Below are 23015 nucleotides of genomic sequence, written 5' to 3'. Positions count from 1 at the left end.
TTCTCTCTCTCTCTCTCTCTCTCTCTCTCTCGCTCTCGCTCTCGCTCTCGCTCTCGCTCTTTCTCTCTCTTTTTAAAATTTGAGCTGTGCTCCTAGAGCACAGGAGAAACTCTTCTAAGTTTCTTATATTGCAGACTATGGGTGGGATCACTGACTTTAAGTGCTTGGGCCTGATGTCCAGGTGGTTTCCTCAATGTGCTGGGATGGCCCCAACTAGTCATGCCTATTATTTCCTGGTTTTCAAGTCTGGTAATTAGCCTAATTTTCTGAGCCTGGGCATCTCACAGCTGCCTTGCTGTGTCACTCTCCTGTTGAGCCAGGACCAAGGGGTTTCAGTTGCTAAGACTAAGGTTTTCTTCCTTGCTTGCCTGGACACTTTGTGCTAGGTACTGCTCTTCTTTTGCCCAACTAGGACAGACCTTTCCTGAAGTCTTTGTAAGTTATCTTGAGCTGGAAATTGCTTCACTCCATCATTCTATAAAAAGCCGTCAACTCCAGAATCCACTTACAGACTTGATTGAATATTGTTTTAAAGGAGAGCTCAGGCATCTTCTTAGTTTCTCTCTGCCATCTATGATTTTCTTTTTTATAGGGAAGGTAGGATTTTATTTTGTTAAATTACTTTATTTTTTTCTGGTTTTATATATATTTATATATATAATATATATAAACTCTTTAATATATATATATTTCTTTATGCAGAGAAAAATCAGAACAAAAAGGAAAAATCACAAGACAGGAAAAAAAAACAGGAAAAAAGATGTGAACATAGATTGTGTTGATTTACATTCAATTTTTTACATTCAATTTACATTCAATCTCCATAATTGTTTTTCTGGATGTAGATGGTATTTTCTGTCCAAAGTCTTTTGGGATCATCTTCAATCACTGAACCACTGAGAAGAACCAAGTCTTCTATAGTTGATAATCACATAATCTTGCAGTTACTGTGTACAAAGTATTCCTGTTTCTGCTTGTTTTACTCAGGATCATTTCATGTAAAGCTTTCCAGACCTTTTTAAAATCAACTTGTTCATTATTTTTAATAGAAGAATAATATTCTATTACCTTCATATGTAGCAAGTTATGTAGCTACTCCCCAATTGATGGGCATCTAGTCATTTTCCAATTCTTTGCTACCACAAAAGAAACTTCTACAAACATTTTTGCAAATGTGGGTCCTTCCCCCTCCTTTATGACTTCCTTAGGCTATAGAGCCTGTAGGGGTACTGCTTGGTCAGAGGGTATGCACAGTTTTATAGCCTTATTGGTATGGTTCCAAATTGCTCTCCAGAATGGTTGGATCATTTCACAACTCCATCAACAATGCATTCATGTCCCAGTTTTCCCACATTCCCTCCAACATTTTTTGTTGTTTTGTAATTGTGTTCAAATAGTTCTTGGGTTTGTCTTGGCTAGTAGATGCTCAAATACTTTATTTTGTTCAATTATTTTAAATGGAATTTCTCTTTCTATCTCTTGCTGCTGGGTTTTGTCAGTAATATATAGAAATACTGATCATTTGTGCAAATTTATTTTATGTCCTGCAACTTTGTTAAAGCTGACAAATAGGTTTTTGGATGATTTTCTATGATTTTCTAAATATAGTATCATATCATTTTCAGAGTCATAATTTTACCTTCTCATTGCCTACTCTAATTCCTTTCCTTTTTTTTTCTTATTGATAAAACTAATAATTCTAGTACAATACTGAATAATGGTGGTGATAATGAGTATGCTTATTTTACTCCTATTCTCACACTTCTCTCCATTGTAAATAATGCTTACTGTTGGTTTTAGATAGATACTGCCTATTATTTGAAGGAAAGCTCCCTTTATACCTATGCTCTCTAATGTTTTTTAACACAATTAAGTGCTGTATTTTGTCAGAGGCTTTTTCTGTATTGTGATTATCATATGATTTATATTAGTTTTGTTTTTGACATAGTGAATTATGCTATTTTCCTGATATTGAACTAGCCCTGCATTCCTGGCATGAATCTCACTTGTTCATACTGTATTATCCTTTAAAAAGTTGCTGTAATCTCTTTGCTTATATGTTATTTAAAATTTTTGCATCAATATTCATTAGAGAGATTGGTCTGTAATTTTCATTTTTTCTTTTGGCTCTTCCTAGTATGGGTATTTGTACCGTACTGGTATCCGTACCATATTTCTGTCATAGATGGAATTTGACAATTTTTCCAAACAGTTTACACAGCATTTGAATTAATCGTTCCTTAAATGTTTGGTAGAATTCACTTGTAAATCCATCTAACCTTGGAGGTTTTTTTGCGGGGAGTTCATGGATTATCTTGTTCAATTTCTTTTTCTAAAATGGGAGTATTTAAATAATTTATTTCCTCTTCTCTTAATCTGGCCAATTTATTATTCTTTAAATATTTATCCATTTCCGTTAGAAAGTCATATTTTCTGGCATACAGTTGGGCAAAATAGCTCCTAATTATTATTTTAATTTTTTTCATTGATAGTAAATTCACCCTTTTCATTTTTGATGCTAGTAATTTGGTTTATTTCTTTCCATTTTCTAATCAAATTAACCAAAGTTTTATCTATTTTCTTGTTGTTGTTTTTTTTATAAAACCAACTCTCCATTCTTTTAATTAGTTTAATAGTTTTCTTAATTTCGATATTCTTACTCTCTCCTTTGAGATGCAGAATTACTAATTTGGTATTTAATTGGTGTTTTTAATTTGTTCTTTTTCTAGCTTTTTATTTGCATGTTTATTTGCATAAATTTTTACCTAAGAACTGCTTTGGGTTATCTATGATTTTCAAGCTTTGTAAACTAATGTTTCATTGGTAATTTTTAATTTGTTTTTAGTTTTATGCCCAATTCACCAATCTATTCTTTGTCCATTTTATTGCTATGAACCTTTAGAGAAATATTTTTCCTAGGGCTTTAGCTATAGATAACAAATTTTGATAATTTTCTCATTACTGACATTCTCTTTAATTAACTTATTAATTGTTGCTACTTTTTGTCCTTTTATCCACTTGTTCTTTAGAATGAGATTATTTAAGATTTGGGATGGAAAATGTCATCCACATCCAGAGAAAAACTAAAGAGATTGTATGTAGATCAAAGATAGCATTTTAACTTTGTTTGTTTGCTTTATCTTGCTTGTGATTGTTGTCTGATTTTCTTTTTTTCCTTTAATTTTTTTATGGTCTGATTTTTCTTGCACAGCATGACAAATATGGAAACATAAAAATTTTAAATATGATTAAAGAATGACATTATTTAATTTGTAATTCATTTTAATCTATCTTGTGATAGCCCTTTATTAAATGTAATTTTTATTTCATCATGATCTGAAAAAAGTTACATTTAATATTTCTCCCTTTCTGCATTTGATTGTGAGTATTTTGTTTTCTAATATGTGGTCAGTTTTTTTTTAGGTGCCATGTACTGCTGAAAAAAAAGTATATTCCTTTAAAATCATCATTTATTTTCCTCTGGAAGTCTATTTATTATATTTAACTTTTGTTATATCCTATTTACTTTCTCCTTAATTTTGTGGTTGAATAGATTTATTTCTGTGAGGGGAAAATTGAAATCCCTCAATCATGTAGTTTTACTATCTATTTCCTTCTATAATTCATTTAACTTCTCCTTTGGAAATCTGTATGCTATATTATTTGCTACATATAAGTTCAGTATTGATGGGACTTCATTGTTTCATTGCCTTTATTACCTTTTAGCAAGATGTGGTTCTATTGTCTCTTTTAATTACATCTATTTTTGCCTCTTTTTTTTTTTTTTTGGTCTGAAATCATGATTGCTGCCATTTTTTAAAAATTCAGCTGCAGCATATTCGATTCTTTTTTTAACCTTTTGCCTTTAGTCTGGTGTGTGTCTGTCTGCTTTAATGGTGTTGCTTGTAAATAACATACTGAAGGATTCTAGTCATTTATCCCTTCTATTTTCTATTTGCTTTATGGATGGATTCATCTCATTCATATTCAGAAATATGCTTTTACTATGTATTTTCCTTTATGTTACTATCTTTTATTTCTCTCTGTCTCTGTTTCTCTCTCTCTCCATTTCTCCATATCTCTGTCTGTTTCTCTGTCTCTTTCTCTTTCTCCTTCTTGATGCTCATTTTACCTTATCTCTTTTCACCAGCATTTTCTTCTGGCTACCACTTCCCTTAATCCCCCTTCCTTTTACCACTAACTGTTGTTGCCCCCTCTTTTCCTACTTCCCTATAGGTTAAAATAAATTAATATACCCAACTGAGGGTGTATGTTATTCCCTCAATGAGGCCAACCTAATGAGAACAAAGTTCAAGGGATGCTTGCCTCCACTGTAATTGAACTTTTAGATCTCTTTATGAGATAATTTACTGCATTCTTTCTTTTCCTTACCTTCTCACCCAGTGCAATCTCTTTTCTCATACCTTTTTTTTTTTTTTTTTTCATCTCATCTCATCAAAGTCAAGGTACATTGGCCTGCTGCAATGAATTCTTTAGGCCTGCTGACTTGTTAATGGCTACAGGCTTACAGCTGGCCAACAGTTCAGGGACCCTGAAGCATTCAATGTTGATTTGTGCTGGAAATAGGAACTTCCTGTTGAATTTGCCTGGATATTGTCTCTGCTGGTGTTTAATCTCCTTTTAGCTGAATAAGAGACCTTTCCTAGAGTCCTTCTAAGTTGTTTTGGCCTGGAAAATTGTTTCACTCCATCCTTTTGTATGTTATGCTACTCAAAATTCATTTTGAGATTTAATTTAAAATTGTTTGGATGGAAATTTGAGAGAGCTCACATAAGTTCCTAGCTTTTTTACTATCATCTTCCCTCAATTTTATTTTTTCAGTTTTATATGTACTATATATATATATATATATATATATATATATATAAATGTACTATATATATACATAAATGTACATATATATATATATGCACAATATAACTCCTAATAATAGTTTTAATTTTAAGAGTTTACATTTATCCTTTTTATCTCTAATTCTAGTAATTTGGTTGTTTTCTTTTTTTATTACATTAAACCAAGATTTATTTATTTTCTTTCCCCTCCATAAAACTGACTCATATTTATTAATTAGTTCATTTTATAGAAAATTTTGATTATATCAAATTAAAAAGCCTTTGTAAAACCAAAACTAATGCAAACAAGATTAGAAGGGAAGCAACAAACTGGGAAAACATTTTCTCAATTAAAGGTTCTGATAAAGGCCTCATTTCCAAAATATATAGAGAATTGACTCTAATTTATAAGAAATCAAGCCATTCTCCAATTGATAAATGGTAAAAGGATATGAACAGACACTTTTCAGATGATGAAATTGAAATTATTTTCACTCATATGAAAGTGTTCCAAATTACTGTTGATCAGAGAAATACAAATTAAGACAACTCTGAAATACCACTACACACCTATCAGCTTGGCTAAGATGACAGGAAAAAATAATGATGAATGTTGGAGGGGATGTGTGATGCATTGTTGGTGGAGTTGTGAACGATCCAACCATTCTGAAAAGCAATCTGGAAGTATGCCCAAAAAGTTATCAAACTGTGCATACCCTTTGACCCAGTAATGCTACTACTGGGCTTATACCACAAAGAGATACTAAAGAAGGGAAAGGGACCTGTATGTGCCAAAATGTTTGTGGCAGCCCTGTTTGTAGTGTCCAGAAACTGGAAAATGAATGGATGCCCATCAAATGGAGAATGGTTGGGTAAATTGTGGTATATGAATGTTATGGAATATTATTGTTGTGTAAGAAATGACCAGCAAGATGAATACAGAGAGGCTTGGAGAGACTTATATGAACTGATGCAAAGTGAAATGAGCAGAACCAGGAGATCATTATATACATCAACAAAGATACTGTATGAGGATGTATTCTGATGGAAGTGGACAGAAGCAGCTACACCCAAAGAAAGAACACTGGGAAATGAATGTAAACTGTTTGCATTTTTGTTTTTCTTCCCGGGTTATTTTTACCTTTTGAATCCAATTCTTCCCGTGCAACAAGAAAACTGTTCAGTTTTGCACACATATATTATATCTAGGATATACTGTGACCTCTTTAACATGTATATGACTGTTTGCTATCTGGGGGAGGGGGTGAAGGGAGGGAGGGGAAAAGTCTGAACAAAAGTGAATGCAAGGGATAATGTTGTAAAAAATTACCTAGGCATGGATTCTGTCAATAAAAAGTTATAATTTAAAAAAAAAATAGTTCATTTTAAAAATTCCTATTCTTTAAATCTCTCTTTGATTTTCAGGATTTTCATTCTGTTGATTAATAAGGAATTTTAATTTTTTCCAGTTTTTTTTAGTTGCACACCTCCTCCACTGATTTGTTCTTTCTCAATTTTATTGCTGTAGAATCTTAGTTTATATATTCCCTTGATCCCCTCAAGTAGTCTTTTGGCTGCATCTCACAAATTTTTAAATATCTCATTTTGGTAATTCACTTTAATAAATGAATAATTTTGTTCTTTGACCTACTCATTCTTTAGTAGAAAATTATGTAGTTCTGAGTTAATTATAATGTATAGTCCCATGATACATCATTGAATTTTTTTATTGCTTTATAGTCTTAAAATAGTGTCTTTAATATTTCTGCATGGTTTTTTTTCCTGCACTTAGTTGTAAGGTTTTTATTCCCTAATACATGATCATTTTTGTGAAAGTGCCATTTATAACTGATGAAAGATACACTCCTTTCTTTCCCCATGTTGTTTTCTCCTGAAAACAACATTTTAAAGCCTCTTCTTTTTCTTTATTTCCTGGTTATTTGCTTTATGGTTAGATGTATCTAGTTAGTGAAGTAATCTGAGAACCTTCAGTAAGATAGTATTACCCTCCATTTCTTTCTGTAATTCATTTTATTTTTCCTTTTATAATTTGGATGCTATTCCATTTGGTGCACATGTGTTTAGTATTGATATTACTTCATTGTCTGTCATGTCTTTTAGCAAGATGTAGATTCATTTCTTATCACTTTTAATTATATCTATTTGGGGATTTGCTTTATCTAAGATCATATTTGACCCTATCTTTTTTATTTCAGTTGATACATGTGTGTCTTTTTGTCCCAAGTATGCTTCTTGTAAAATAAGGGGGAAAAAAAAAACAACCAAACAAGTAAATAAAACAACAATAACAATAATAACAACAACAACAAAATTGTTCTGTTGTGGTTTTTAGTTCATTCTGTAATTGCTTCCAATTTATGGTCAAGTTTGATCTATTTACATTAACAGTTATGATTACTAACTAAGCATTTCTCTCTATCCTATTTTCTTCTATTAATCTTTAACTCCTTTTAATCCTGTTATTCTTCTGAAGTCTGTTTTGCCTTTAATCACTGCCTTATTTTATCTGCCCTCCTTCTTGTCACCCCTTTCTCCTCTTAGTTCCCTTTTGAGTAAAATAGATTTCTATTTCCAATTGAGTGTGCATGTATTTGTACATGAGTACACATACATATATCCATACCTACATATATATATATATATATATATATATATATATATACTTAGCTATATGTATGTGTGTATCCTCTTTGAAAAAAAATATATATGAGTGAGATACACACATTGTCCACCTCCCCCAAACTATTTCTTCTCCAAAAGTGCTATTTTACAAAATTTATTTTTCCTTTCCCTTATTTCTTCTCCCATGCCATTCTTCCTTTTCCCCTATACATTTTTAATATCATACAAACATAACCAACTTACTTATGTACCCTCTTTCTATGTCAAATCTTTCTCTGTTTAATCCTTTTATTTATCTAATAAAATAAAGTTCTTAAAAGTTACATGTATCATCTTTCCATATTGAAAGGTAAGCATTTTTCTTTATTCCCTCCCTTATGATTTTTCTTTCATGTTTATCTTTTTATGTTTCTCTTGTGTTTTTTTTAATTTAAAAATGATATTTTCTATTCAGCTTTGGTCTTTTGATCAGTAATGCTTAAAAGTATTCCATTTATTTAAATGTGCATTAGTAGCCTTTTGAAGAACTATATAAACCAGATCTCAACCAATATAAGCTCCTCATCACCACTCACTGTACATCTCTTTTTCCTTGTTCCAACATTTGTTAGTGGATACCCCCCCACACTGCTAAAAAAAAGATCCCCATTTCCTTTCCTTCTTTGTAATCTTCCCCTTCTCGTCCTCATTTATTCTTTGAGAGACCTTTTCTTTATAAAACAGTAGAAATCTCTTTCCCTTAATGCTAGTCTTGATTTGACCACAGTACACTATTCAGAGCCTCATTCAGTTCTCTGCATTATCCTAATCCTTTGCCCTTTTTATGTATGCTATAATATTGTAATGTGGTGCCACAAAAGAAGTGTTGACTTGTAGAGAGGTTGTTGCTATATTTGGCCTATAATATTCTGTGTTCTCATCTTCATTGTTATCTTTATCAATTTTCTACTTTCGTTGGTTTCTTTATGTAGAAGAAATCTCCTTCTGGTCTCTCTCTTGTCTTTGTTACTTTCTCTGACTTTGTTTAAATTTTTTTCTTCTTATTTGATCATCTATTCTTTGTCCTATATCTGTCTACTAATCTTTCTCTCTGTCATAATTTATTTATATATAGTGGGTATGGAAAAGAAGTCTTATAAATCTATCATGTACTCATGTATGTATGTATAAAAATATCTTCTATGTAGATTATGGTTATCTATATATCTAGATTATGGGTGAAGAATACAATTATTCATGAGAATTACATATGCATATAAATGTATACAAATACAAATATGTGTATACATACGGATCATCTATATAATGAGAAAGTCACTCTGTGACTTTGTGTAGTAAGCTTATTGTTTAGGGATAAACATGATCTCAATTATAAAGACTTTGAGAGACCATTTGTTGCACTGAAGTAGTGTTGAAGAGAGTAGTAACTTAAAGGACTGAATTAAGCTTAAATGATTTTCAAAATAAACTTGTTTAGTAGCCAGGAGGGATTACTAGTACTTCAGAAAATTTGCCTAATGTGGGCTATATAAACCACTTCAAAGGTCTAGAAATACTGCCCCCCAAAATAAAGAATTTTATTTTCCTTTGCATGTTGAAAGCATCTATGGAGTACATTTTTTTTATTAGCAAATCAAATGGTATGTGCATGTGCCTTTATATGTTTACAGCTGAATTTGTATCTTTCATACCAAAATATTTTTCAAGATGAGATAAAATAAAACAGCAATAACTGATGGTTCTATGTACCACTTGGCAGTGGAATACTCTCCAGCTTATTCTTTCCACTTTGAAAGCTATTCTATTTAATAACTTTTTGGGGGAGTTCAAGGGATCACAATTCCACAGGCACCAGGAACACAAAACTTCCTGTTAAAAATATCTCCTAAAAACCTAGCTGAGTTTTATATTCTGATTTCACTACTGGTATTTTATTTACACAACAGTATCAAGGTGGTATTGTGCTAACAAAGAGATAACAGGTTCTTTTAGGAGCAGGTACACAAAAAAGGGGGTGGGGTGGGGTGGGGTGGTGAATGTTGAAAACTATCTTTGCATATATTTTGAAAATTTACATATATATATATATATATATATATATATATATATATATATAAAGAAGGGCACTATTTTGAATCCAGTAAAAAACGTAGATCATCATAATACATTCTCAAATTACCTGTAACATCCTTAGACCATTATATCTTTAGACTTATTAGACTAAATTGTCAGCATAATCTATTACTTCTGGTGTCTCTTAGACAAGACTGGGAATTTATTTTTAGAAAAATAGCCCTAAAGTTCATTAATAGAAAGAAATCTAAAATACAAGCTCCATATGATCAGGAGTAGGTTAAATAACTGGCCTTTAAAAAATACATTTCTCATTTGGCCCATTAAATTTTGCCTTCTGGGTAAAAAAAGGATCCTTGTACTAGAAAAGCCTTCATCCAAATTTGCCACAAATATTGAGGGCAGATGGTTCCTTCTTTTAATTACATTTCTAAATGATGTTTTTCATAGATAGTTTACCCTAAAATTTTAAAATGCTTTATGTGATCTAATTTGCAACAATGGTCTAAACTACATTATCAATTAAAAAAACAAATAAACAAATCTAAAACAGTGAAAAAAATATTTTTAGGTGTCATATATACTTTCTCAGTCCTATACCATGATTTTAAAAACTACAAATATTTTGTTTCTCATTCAATTTTTACCTCCCTCTTTTATTACCCCCCATGCTTCTACTCCACTTCCTCCTAAAACTACACAATAGCAATAAAGTAATAGTGTGTGTGTGTATTCAGCTTGAAAGTTGGTTTTAAAGTGCTTAAAGGGTCAGAATCATTTCCACTTATCTCCTTTTTTATGCAAATTTCATATTACTAGACTTAATATTTTACATTTCTGTTCTTGATACTCACTAAAGCAATTAAAGAAGAATGTTAATGTTGATGTGATGGGAATAGCATTGCTTATGCCACACACTGTAGATTATTTCTTGACAAGTGTAGACATAGCCCAGCTGCCACATAGGAAAATCCCACATAAAGTCATCATCGTGCATAAGGTAATGCATGCACTAAACTTTTCGTATATTTTTTTTCAAAAGATTCAACTCAGAAATTCTGAATGACTGTTTTCTACCCTTTCTTGTCTCTTTGATTAATAGTACTATTCAAAGGATGCTCATTATAAATTTCAAGCTTATTTAGGATTTTTCCATATGTTGTGATCTTGAAATAGAATCAAATGCCCGTATACCACAAAGGAATATAATGATATAAATGATCATAATATATATCACAGAGATATTTGTTTTCAAGATTGTTGCCATAACAACAACAATAAAAATACCTTTCATTTCTACAGTGCTTTAAAGTTTGCAGGATATTTCACAGATATTCTCATTTCATCCTTAAAATAACATTAGGAGAGAGGTGCTTTTATTTTCTCATTTTATAAAAGAAGGAAATGATTTTAAAACGGTTAAATAACTTGCACAATCATACATTCAGTGTCTAAGGCAGGATTTGAACTGAGTTCTTCCTGACTCTAGGTCCATGCTCTATTTTAAAATGACAAATAGACATATTTCTATATGCTTTGTAAAATACTAGGTATTTCTTTCAAAGAAGTAAGAAAACAAGAGAAACTTGAGTTTATTATATGTCCCTTGGTAGATCTTTCTTTTGTACTTTGATGCCCAAACTTAACCTACTTCTTTAAAAAGTCATTTAGAAATAATTAGTGAAAAGCACAATGAGCTACAAGTAAGAACACAAATATTCAGGTCTCAGCATTGTCACTATATTAATCTTAAAGTCATTATCTTAATTGATCCTCACAATAAATTTTACACATAAAGAAACAGAGGACCAGGAAAATTGTTAAATATCAATGGTCAAACAAATAAGTGCCAGAGGTGGGATTTGAAATTAGGTCATGATGAATTCTAAATTAATTTATGAACTTGGTTTTCTCTATGACTCATCTTTTTTAGCTATATAATTAGAGGATTAGTCTAGATTCAAGGTTCCTCCCAGTTATAACATTCTGAGATTTAGGTACAGATAAAAATGAATTATTGAGAAGAATCCTATAGAAATCCACTTCTTTCAAAAATATAAAGTCTTTGCTAAACACATGGATATTTTATATGTCTTAAAATCATTTAGTGCATTTCTTTAATCGTCATATACATTGGTTAAGGTTAAACCTCCAAATGTTGAAGACCAACAAGTACTAAGAAAACTAAATTTGAAAAAAGTATAGTGCAGTGCCAGTTGTTCTATTTTCCTTAATTGTCATGTATCTTGCCATGTCCTTTATCTGCATAGTGAATTTACAATGAACACAGCAGGTTGTGAATTTTTAATAGGCCTTCTTCAAGGAAAGAAAAGGTCAGCATTAACATAAAATTCTTCTTAAAGATTTGTGGCACAAATGTTTCACAGCAGAGAACAGGTGTTGCTGAAAAACTAAAACCTGCCACTACCATGATAGTGTAGCAAAAATTCTCTGCATTAAATAAAATTAGCACTTTCATACAACAGAATATCAATATCAATTCAAATCATTGTAAATCAAAAATGACTGTTTTATCCATGTGAAGCTTGCTTGGCATACAATATGTACTGGAACTTCTCACAATTAAAAAGAGGGGAGGGAGCAAAACAGCAAAAAAGAATATGTGTTAAGAAAGTATTACCAAACTTTGAATAATGAAATAACAATTCAGTATCTGCAACTAAAAAGAAAAAAAGTTTTCACTTTTTTCACCACAATTCCCTGAATTTTAGGGGGATAGAAAGGAAAAGGAGGTAAAATTAGGAAGTCCAAAAGGGAATTAAAATAACTATAGAGATAAGAAAAGAAAGAGGTGAAGGGAAGGCAAAATATAGTATAAAGAGAAAATGTAAAGAAGTCAAATGGAAAGTGAAAAAAAAAAAGATAAAGAAAAACAATTGGGTAAAGCTTGAGGAGAACTTCAAAATCATGGTTTCCAACAAGGTAGAGTAAAGCTATGACTTTTTACAAAGATTATTATTTCCTTTCTTAGCTACCTTCTATAACTGCTCAGAAATCAGTACCAATACTCTTGCACTGCAATGCCTCCATTTCAAGTAATATAAGTCCCCTTTATCTCCTATCAGTTTCAACCAAGATAAGGAGCTTCTGGGGTTTAATTGGGATTGCCAGGCACCTTCAGAAATTTCTGTTTCCCCTCAGGGTCAACTCATTATAGCAGTTGCAGGCTCAAGACTGGCCCAGACACTGGCTTAATTTGAGAAGGTTGTTCCTTCATTTGATACCATCCCATCTCAGCTGATGAAAACTGCTACATTCAGATAATTCAGGGATTTCTAATATAGTCTAATAAAATTCAAAGTAGCATAGCTACTCCTCTCTAGACACTCCTTTGTGGTTTTTCTCCCATTGTTGGAAAAAACATAAAGAGGCTAGTACTTTGTCATAGTAGGAGAAAATACCATATTTTATTTTCTTCCAAATATTAGTAATGCAAACTGACAAAGACTCAGCTAGGATGAATCTAATTCCTTCTCTGGAAGACTATTGTGTTCTTTGGTTTTGTTTTTTGTAATTATGTGTCAGAAATTTTTACTTGCTATATGGAGACTATACCAATGCAAATGAAATGATACTTTTCTAGTAAAGATTCAAATCATACAAAATTAATGTGTATATGCATATAATACAAAATAGAATAACACATGTATTAGGAAAGTACAAAATGTCATAACTACTTCCTTTCTGCAAGAATTTCTTTACAGACTTTTGTTCTATAGAATACTAATGGAATAAGACCATTGCAATCATGTATTTTATACTATTACCAGATCATGCAATATGCATTATGAAATTCAATGATTTCAGTGAAAAATGGGAATTATGAAAAGGAAATGATAGAGCCAAAAAAAAAATAGAAGTACCTGCAAAAAAACATGTATACATATTCCTCATGAATGCTTTCAAAAGAAAACACCAAATAAATAAAAGAACAAAAATACAATTTATCTTATTCTAATAGACAGGAGCTCAATTAGATCAAATACAAAAAGAGGAACATCATTATAGGGTGACGCAATTTTGAGGACATTGAGAGAACAATTCCAAAATATCTAAAAAGGAAAAAACAAGATGATTAAATCTGATGTTAGTATCAACAGATCAACCTCAAACAATAACAACTAAGAGAACATAAATATTGATAAGTATGACAACTTTCTTCTGAGTGTATCAATTATGTAAGAATATCATATACATGCAACAAGGAAATACTTTCTAAAAGTAAGAGCAATACTCTGGATTTTCTTTATAACATTGTACATTACATTACATCTTGATGGTTATATTCTAGTGTGTACAAGATCATGCTGTGTGTTATTTCTTGTTGTTTAAAAAATATTTGTTGAAAAAAAATTAACTTAATATTTAACATGTATTTGATGAGGTTTAGATTTTTGGGTTCCGGGAACCAAATATGATGAGGTCTAGATTTAAATTTGTCAGGGAACCAAATGATGAGATTAGATTCAGGGAAACAAAATGAGATTAGGATTCCTGGTGGTCAGGAAGTTAAATTAATGAGGTCTAGTGGCAGGTTCAACCAAATGGAAAGGTTTGGCTCCCCTACATCCCTTTGGGATTCGGCGCATGCGTAGGTAGTTTTGTGAAACCCCCCCTCATTGCAGCACAGAAATTCTCTGTAAAGGAATTTATGAACCCCAAAAAGCTAGACTGATAAGAAGAAGTTTATTATAGACATTGGGAAGTAAAGTTTAGAGAAATCCCCACAGAGAGGCATAAAGTCTCATTAGGGAAAGAGGTGAGGGAGATAAAGAAAGGTAGCATGGGAAGAGAATATTCCAGCAGGCAGAGGTTTCCTTGGCATAGCATGGCATAGCATGTTATGGCAAGTTAGGACCTCTGCAAAGAAATGGGTTTAAAATTGCCATTTTTATAAGAAAGTCTGGCTATATGCCAAGGCCTGCTCCTCCTCCTGATGAGGCTGGTGGGTGGAGTTGGAATTGAATAGAAAATCTTCAATTGAATAGAGTGTTTCTCCAATTCAATGGGATTGATATCTCCAACTCAGAACTCAGCTAGTCCCATCTAAGTTACAGAATGAAGCTCTTGTCCTCAAGTGGGGTCCCCACAGTGGCAGGATTCAAGGAGAATTTGTCCTTCAAGGAGTTTTAGAGTTTCAGGGTCCCTTCATATTTTCCATTGAAAGAAACAGAAGAGTCTTAAAAAAAAAAGGGAATACATATAGAAAGAAAGAGACATAAGACAATGTATCAGTATCAACTGTATCAGATTACAAATGAGGGATCAAGGAATTGAAGAGAAGTAGTATAAAAGATGATATCAAAAAATAATAAAGAACAAATATAAAAACCTCAACAAAACCTGGACAGTGATATGGAAGACACAAAATTTAGACCAACACTTCATACTTTATATAAAGAAAAGTTCAAAATCATTATATAATCTAAATACAAAAGGTCAGATCACAAACAAATTAGAGAAACATGGAAAAATAATTACTAGGTCTATGGGTAATCAAAAAGAACATGAACAAATAAAAGAGAAAATCATATAAGAGAAAATGATTAATTTTTATTACATAAAATTTTTTCCTCATACAAACAAATGCATTTATGAAAGCTAAAGTCAAAAGAGAAACAAGAAATTTATGCATATTTAAGGTAAAATCTTCACTTTATGTGAGGAATTGATTCAGATTCATCAGAATAAGAGCCATTTCCCAATTGATTAATGGCCCAAAGGTATGAGCAGATAATTCTCTTTTTTTTTTTTTTATTTAATAACCTTTAATTTACAGGATATATACATGGGTAACTTTACAGCATTAACAATTGCCAAACCTCTTGTTCCAATTTTTCACCTCTTACCCCCCCCACCCCCTCCCCTAAATGGCAGGATGACCAGTAGATGTTAAATATATTAAAATATAACTTAGATACACAATAAGTATACATGACCAAAACGTTATTTTGCTGTACAAAAAGAATCAGACTCTGAATTATTGTACAATTAGCTTGTGAAGGAAATCAAAGATGCAGGTGTGCATAAATATAGGGACTGGGAATTCAATGTAATGGTTTTTAGTCATCTCCCAGAGTTCTTTTTCTGGGTATAGCTAGTTCAGTTCATTACTGCTCCATTAGAAATGATTTGGTTGATCTCGTTGCTGAGGATGGCCTGATCCATCAGAACTGGTCATCATCTAGTATTGTTGTTGAAGTATATAATGATCTCCTGGTCCTGCTCATTTCACTCAGCATCAGTTCGTGTAAGTCTCTCCAGGCCTTTCTGAAATCATCCTGTTGGTCATTTCTTACAGAACAGTAATATTCCATAATTTTCATATACCACAATTTATTCAGCCATTCTCCAACTGATGGACATCCATTCAGTTTCCAGTTTCTAGCCACTACAAAAAGGGCTGCCACAAACATTCGTGCACATACAGGTCCCTTTCCCTTCTTTATAATCTCTTTGGGATATAATCCCAGTAGTAACACTGCTGGATCAAAGGGTATGCACAGTTTGATAACTTTTTGAGCATAGTTCCAAACTACTCTCCAAAATGGTTGGATTCGTTCACAACTCCACCAACAATGCATCAATGTCCCAGTTTTCCCGCATCCCCTCCAACAATCATCATATTTTTTCCTGTCATCTTAGCCAATCTGACAGGTGTGTAGTGGTATCTTAGAGTTGTCTTAATTTGCATTTCTCTGATTAATAATGACTTGGAGCATCTTTTCTATGACTAGAAATAGTTTCAATTTCTTCATCTGAGAATTGTCTGTTCATATCCTTTGACCATTTTTCAATTGGAGAATGGCTTGATTTTTTATAAATTAGAGTTAATTCTCTATATATTTTGGAAATGAGGCCTTTATCAGAACCTTTGACTGTAAAAATATTTTCCCAGTTTATTGCTTCCCTTCTAATCTTGTCTGCATTAGTTTTGTTTGTACAAAAACTTTTCAGTTTGGTATAATCGAAATTTTCTATTTTGTGATCAGTAATGATCTCTAGTTCTGCTTTGGTCATAAAGACCCCCCTTCCACAGGTCTGAGAGGTAAACTATCCTGTGTTCCTCTAATTTATTAATAATTTCATTCTTTATGCCTAGGTCATGAACCCATTTTGACCTTATCTTGGTGTACGGCGTTAAGTATGGATCAATGCCTAGTTTCTGCCATATTAGTTTCCAATTTTCCCAGCAATTTTTATCAAACAGTAAGTTCTTATCCCAAAAGCTGGGATCTTTGGGTTTGTCAAAGACTAGGTTGCTATATTTGTTGACTGTTTTATCCCTTGAACCTAATCTATTCCACTGATCAACTAATCTATTCCTTAGCCAATACCAAATAGTTTTGGTAACTGCTTGAGCAGATAATTCTCAAAGGAAAAGACTATCTATAGCTATCTATCTATACACATACATATGTGTATATATATATATATATATATATATATATATATATATATTGTCCCACCACTGATTCATAAAGAAATGCAAATGTAAAAAAAAATTAGTCTGAGTTTCCACTTTTTATGTAGAAAAGTCAAAAAATGATAAAAAGGAAAATAATCATTGCAATCATATTCTATATGCTATAGCCATATCATGCAATATATATTGTGAAACAGTGGAATTCTGTAACTGTGAAACCGTGGAACTGTAGTAGAACTGTGGAAACTGAAAAAACACATACCATTGATGGAACTTCAAATGATCTAATAATTCTGGGAAAAAAATTATAAAACCAATATGAAAAGTTCTTATATATAAATGAAAACATTTATCCTTACTATATGGTGGCAAAAACAGCTAAAAAATGGAAACAAAAATTAATACCCATCAATTGACTTTTATTTTAAAATATAACATCTATATTATAAAATAAATTATTTTGAGAATTTTTATAAATTAATGAAAAATGAAATGAATAGAAGTGGGAAAACAGCTTACAAAATAACAACAATGTTAAAAACCTAAATCTTTGAGAGTTGTAAGAATTATTGTCAGTAAAATGTTCACTCACAATCCTGAGGAAACAATGACAAAACATGCTGTCCTAGACCAAGATGGTCGGTTTTTGGTGTAGAATGAGACATAAATATTTTTTGCATACAGTCATTGAGGGAATTTGTTTTGCTTAACAATGCATTTTTCTTTCAAGGAATGTATTTTTTTTCCCTAGATGGGAGGGAAATAGTGTTTTGTTTTGTTTTGGCCTGGGTTCTTGTGGTTATTGTTTTTAAATAGAGAGCTAGGTAGGGGTGTTACTTAAAGTGTGGAATGCTGAATATACTTTCAGGTTAGGTCATTATTTTTTTTTTCTGCTTGATTTTGTTGCAAGAGATCTCCCATGAAATAGAGATAATTTGTTAATATTTGTAATTTAAAAACAAAACATTAATAAAACTTAAAAAATATTTCATTTGACATATTGTCATAATAGTGGGAAATTCCAATTTTTTTTTAATATCTGTAAGAAAAATGTGAGGAAGATCACCTTTACTTTGATGAGACCCTGTATGCTGAAATTATGAGAGTAGATTAAGGAATACCTCAGACTGGGTAAGCACAAAATAAGATTTGTATTATTGGAGAAGAGTATGTATTATTGATTAAATCAAAGATCCCTTTCATAGAGCAGCTGTTTTGCTTTTCTCTTTCATTCTCTTGGATAATACCAAAACCTAGTTCTTTCTTATAAAACATACAATTTACTTTTCTCTTTTTTTATAGCTTTCCAAGTACAATGCTTATATTAAAAATGAAATAATTTGGCTTCTCTTGGTAATTACAATATAAATGAGGAGGTTGATGATGATGATGATGATGATGATATTATATTCATGTTAGTATTTAGCCAGGCATAGTGTGAAGAATAAATTTTTTCATTTGTAAAATTTCTTTAACATTTTACTCTTATGCAATATATAGTATGGAAAACTTTTCTGAGATTTTTATTCATACTATCTTATTAACAGCATTAATCTTTACTCTTACCAACCTACTATCTGCACAAAATAGAAATACCTTTTTGAGAACTGTAATTAAAAACATGTATTTCTTGATCTCTTCTACAATTCATTTATTCATTAACAATACAGCTGAATGAAACATAAACCTATTTTTGTTGTAAAAAAAGATTTCTCATTTCTTCAAATCACACACACACATATATACAACCTGATTTTTTATTCATTTATCCAACATGTATGATGCTTAAATTCTCTGTGGAAATAGGCCTAATCATGCCAAACTCCTACTCAAAAAACTCCAGAGGCTGCCCTAAAATCTTCAAAGATCAAATATAAAATTCTCTATCTGACATTTAACATCCTTCATTACTTCCATCTTCTCTACCATTCCAATAGTCTTAAACCTTTTCTTTTACTTCAATATGTATTCTATTATTCCAGTGACACTAGCCTTCTTGTTATTCTATAAACAAAACTCCCCATCACCACACTCTTGGCATTTTCAGTGACTATATTTTTTCCTCATTTTTGCCTTCTGACATTCCCTGAGTTCAAGGTCCAGCTAAAATCATACCTTCCAGAGTAAGTCTTTCCCAAATCTTAATTTCAGTGTCTTCTATCTCTTTATTATTTCCAGTTCATCTTGCATATAGATTATCTTGCACATAGCTAGTTTGTACATAATTGTTTGCTTGTTATTCACTAGATTAGATGGTGATCTCCTTAAAAGTAGGGACTATTTTATTTTAAATCTTTGCATTCCCAGCACTGAGCAGAGTTCTTGATGCATAGGTGCTTTAAGATGTTTATTGTTTATTGTTTGGGAGCAGAATAAATTAATCCTTAATTCACTTAGGATGACTTTCCTGAAATGGTTGAAAGCTATGAAATATTTGAAGACTTTCCATCTAAGGCTTCTCTTCTCCCTTTTAAACATCCCATTTCCTTCATGCAATGTCTTATGGGTTTTTCCCATGGTTCCTCATAGTTTTCATTGCTCTTTTGATGTTTTATAGCTTGTTAATGTCTTTTGAAGAATGTGAAGTTCCAAGTTGCACATAATATTCCATAAGAAGTAAGGAAGAATGGTACAGATAAATAATTAATGAAGCATAAGATTTCAGTAGTTATTTGTTTTGAGTGTAGGGTAGGGGTAGAGATGGTTTCCCAACCATTCTGCTTGAGATAGTATGATGCAATGAACAAAGCACTGGTTGCTTTGATCTAAAAAAAACGCATGTGAGTGTTATATCTCATGCTTAGTAGTGGCATGACAGTTTGGAAATCATTTTACTTCCCTGTGCTTTGACAAGCATTTTGGGGACACAGAAATATATTTTTTCAGATCATTTTTGTACTGTTTATAATCTACATGTCAGGGATTCAGAATGCCTTCATTGTTTCCATTGAGTAGAATGTTATATTGAGTTAGATGCATGATAATTTTTGAAATATTTATTTATCTGAATTCCACTAAATTTTCCATTATTTCTTTAGCTATCCATCTTATTCTTTTATGATGTTCCGCTGGAAGCTATCCCACCTTTACTATAATCACAAACCTTCAAGAAGAACACAACTTATACTTCTTCACTTTAAATTTTTTAAAAGATTCTATATCAATTGAGCAGATATGTCCATGAAATTAAGTAGCTTTTATTTAAAATGCAAGAGATGTAAAGATCACCTAATAAAATCTACAGCCAGAATTTTGCCTCCAAACTAATTTTCTCTCTTGAAAGTTCATGCCTATTAATCTTTAGGAATTAATAGAAAATGTCTTATTTTTATGTCTCTTATTGTTTTGGGGAATTTTTTATTCCTTGCTTATTTCAATACAGATAAACCTGAAAATATCTCTATAAAAATACCCACATAATAATATTCAGTTCCCACTTTCCAGCTAACTATAATCAAATACAAATTATGCTACCCAATTTATAACTGTTTTTAAAACCTACAGTTTTTTCTCTTGTCTGTTTAATATTCCATAGTATTCTTGAAATTAATTTTACAAAATTTATGATCAGTTCTTAAACTTTCCATTAAATGATGCTACTACAACTATTGAATCCTTCTTTTTACCATTTAGACATTTTTCTAAATTATCTGGCAGTTCTGAGAATCAATAATTTTTGAGATGAATTGGCTAGGTTAATATTATGTTTTGTCCTTCATAGGGTCTAGCACAGTATTCATCCTTCTGTAGATTGTTAATACTAACTGGTAAATAGATAAAAGAAGGAATCTTTATAGAATTTTATGATAGTTTGCCTATTTTGTATATTTATTAATAGAAAATGAGGGAAGGGAAGGGAATAGAAATATTTCTGGTTTAGTCTTCTTATTTCAAGTGCCAGAAAGATAGTTTTTCTGAAGTTAAATCAATATAAAAGCCCCTATTTTTATTTTTTCCAGGAATTATGCACCAATAACATGTTTCTTTGTATTAGCAGTTTTGTTTGTTTTTTAGTTGTCTGTATGCATATCTTTTGATTAAATTGTAAGCTTCTTAAAGATAAAAAGTGGTATTTTATGCTTCCTTTGAAGCATAATAACACATGTATTTGAATGGATGATTTTTTCTGTCAGATTGTCTAGGAACAATTGTGACATTGAAGCAACATATGGCATGTGCTAAAATCATATTTTTTTTTCCTTTTTTGCCCTAGATAGTTTTTCTTGCTTCAGCTCCATGAAATCCAGGATCTTATCTGGATCCTCCTATTCTCACATATATGAAGTGCTATATAATTAAATAATTGTTTCTTGGAATTTCAGAAACCAATAAAAACAACTTAATGGTGAACTTTTTTTAAAATTTTCTTTTTAAAATTTATTTCTTCTAGCTTCACTCAGATCAAGATAAGGGAGATGGATCACTGAAATATATTTTATCTGGAGATGGAGCAGGAACTCTTTTTATTATTGATGAGAAAACAGGTGACATTCATGCCACTAGGAGAATTGATAGGGAAGAAAAAGCCTTTTATACCCTTCGTGCTCAGGCTATTAACAGAAGAACTTTGAGACCAGTGGAACCTGAGTCTGAGTTTGTCATCAAAATACATGATATCAATGACAATGAACCAACATTTCCAGAGGAAATCTATACTGCCAGTGTTCCTGAAATGTCTGTTGTAGGTGAGTGTGGTTTTGGTGTTTTTAAAGCATTTATGTAAAACAATATTGCTTTAAAAAATGTTACTGAATAAAATATGATGTTAAAATAATTAGTCATCATTCTAAGACAAATATTTCATTTTTTCTTACTGAAGAATGAGAAAATTATCAAAACTATTATTTGAAAATGAAATACATTTATGAAAGATTTTTTTTCTTTGCTTGATTTGAAGACAAATGAATATATTGCAATCTTTATAGAACTTTATTATAGATGGTAAGGCAATTATTTTATAGTTAACTCCTTTGTCAAATCATAGTCCCAATACATTGTCACAATACATGGAAACATGCCTGATATGGTATAATAAAGTGATGATGCAGTATGTTTCTTGAACATCTTGAGTTAATTTGATATTTGAAAACATAGGTCTTGCTCTAATATATAGTTTAGAGCAGGGTTATATAGCACATTTTATAGCAGAGGTGAATAAAATGCCTTAAGCCTTTATCTTAGACTCATTTTTAATTGTTTTGACCCTTGAAGTTAGACATACACTCAAAACTATGGATGAGATAGATGAGATTTAGAGATGCAGTACAAAAAGAAAAAAAAAAAAAGAAAAAAGAGGAACTTATTGGAGATTTAAGTTTGCACATTTTAAAAATTAGAAACTTCCTTACCAACAACTGTATAGACCCCAAAAGCTAAAGATTATTTATGTGCATCAGTGGAAGAGAAAAAAACTCATCTGTATCATCCAAATTCAATACTAATTGTATTTCCTCAATATACCAGTGAATATTACATAATCTGAGATAGATGTACAGAAAACATTTTCCCACCAAGAAATGCATTTAAGCTTATAATCAAATATTTTAATTTTTCAATTTGCATTGCTATGAATTAACTTATGAAATTCATAGAAACTTCAAAAGTCTCAAAATCTTACAGATGAAAAATGTTTAAGAAAGTGTCTAGAGCTTCCTGTACTTGTTCTGAACAAGAATCCTCCATACAATATACCCAATAAAAGTTCAAGCTATGTTCCTTAAACACTTTATTTTATAATGAACCATCTAACCTGCTGATCCTGTTAAACTTTAGTATATTTTATATTGCTAGAAATTTTCCTTACATCAATATTTCCTTGCCCCTGAGTCTGGGGAAATTAATACATGCTGGAAATGAGAAAAGCAGGATTTGAACACAGTCTACTTCTTCTTTGTTTAGTACTCTTCCCAGCACACAGTACTTTATTGCCATTGCTATTCAAAATGAACTTTAAGTCTGGAAATAGATGCAACTCTGCATTTGATATGATATATTCTTGA

The 23015-nt window shown here is 31.3% G+C and overlaps 1 protein-coding gene across 1 annotated transcript in view; it reads left to right on the top strand.

Annotated features, from left to right (window-relative positions):
* Positions 1–23015, top strand: part of CDH10 (cadherin 10) — a 287440-nt gene that overhangs the window by 188448 nt on the left and 75977 nt on the right. The window contains exon 3 of the mRNA XM_003759643.2: positions 21407–21701. Coding sequence (XP_003759691.1) covers positions 21407–21701 — 295 coding nt within the window. The remainder of the gene's footprint in view (positions 1–21406; positions 21702–23015) is intronic.

This window comes from Sarcophilus harrisii, chromosome 1, assembly GCF_902635505.1.
Source record: "Sarcophilus harrisii chromosome 1, mSarHar1.11, whole genome shotgun sequence".
Lineage (NCBI taxonomy): Eukaryota > Metazoa > Chordata > Mammalia > Dasyuromorphia > Dasyuridae > Sarcophilus > Sarcophilus harrisii.
The sequence above is the reverse complement of the archived record's forward strand: the minus strand, read 5'-3'. Positions and strand labels throughout refer to the sequence as shown.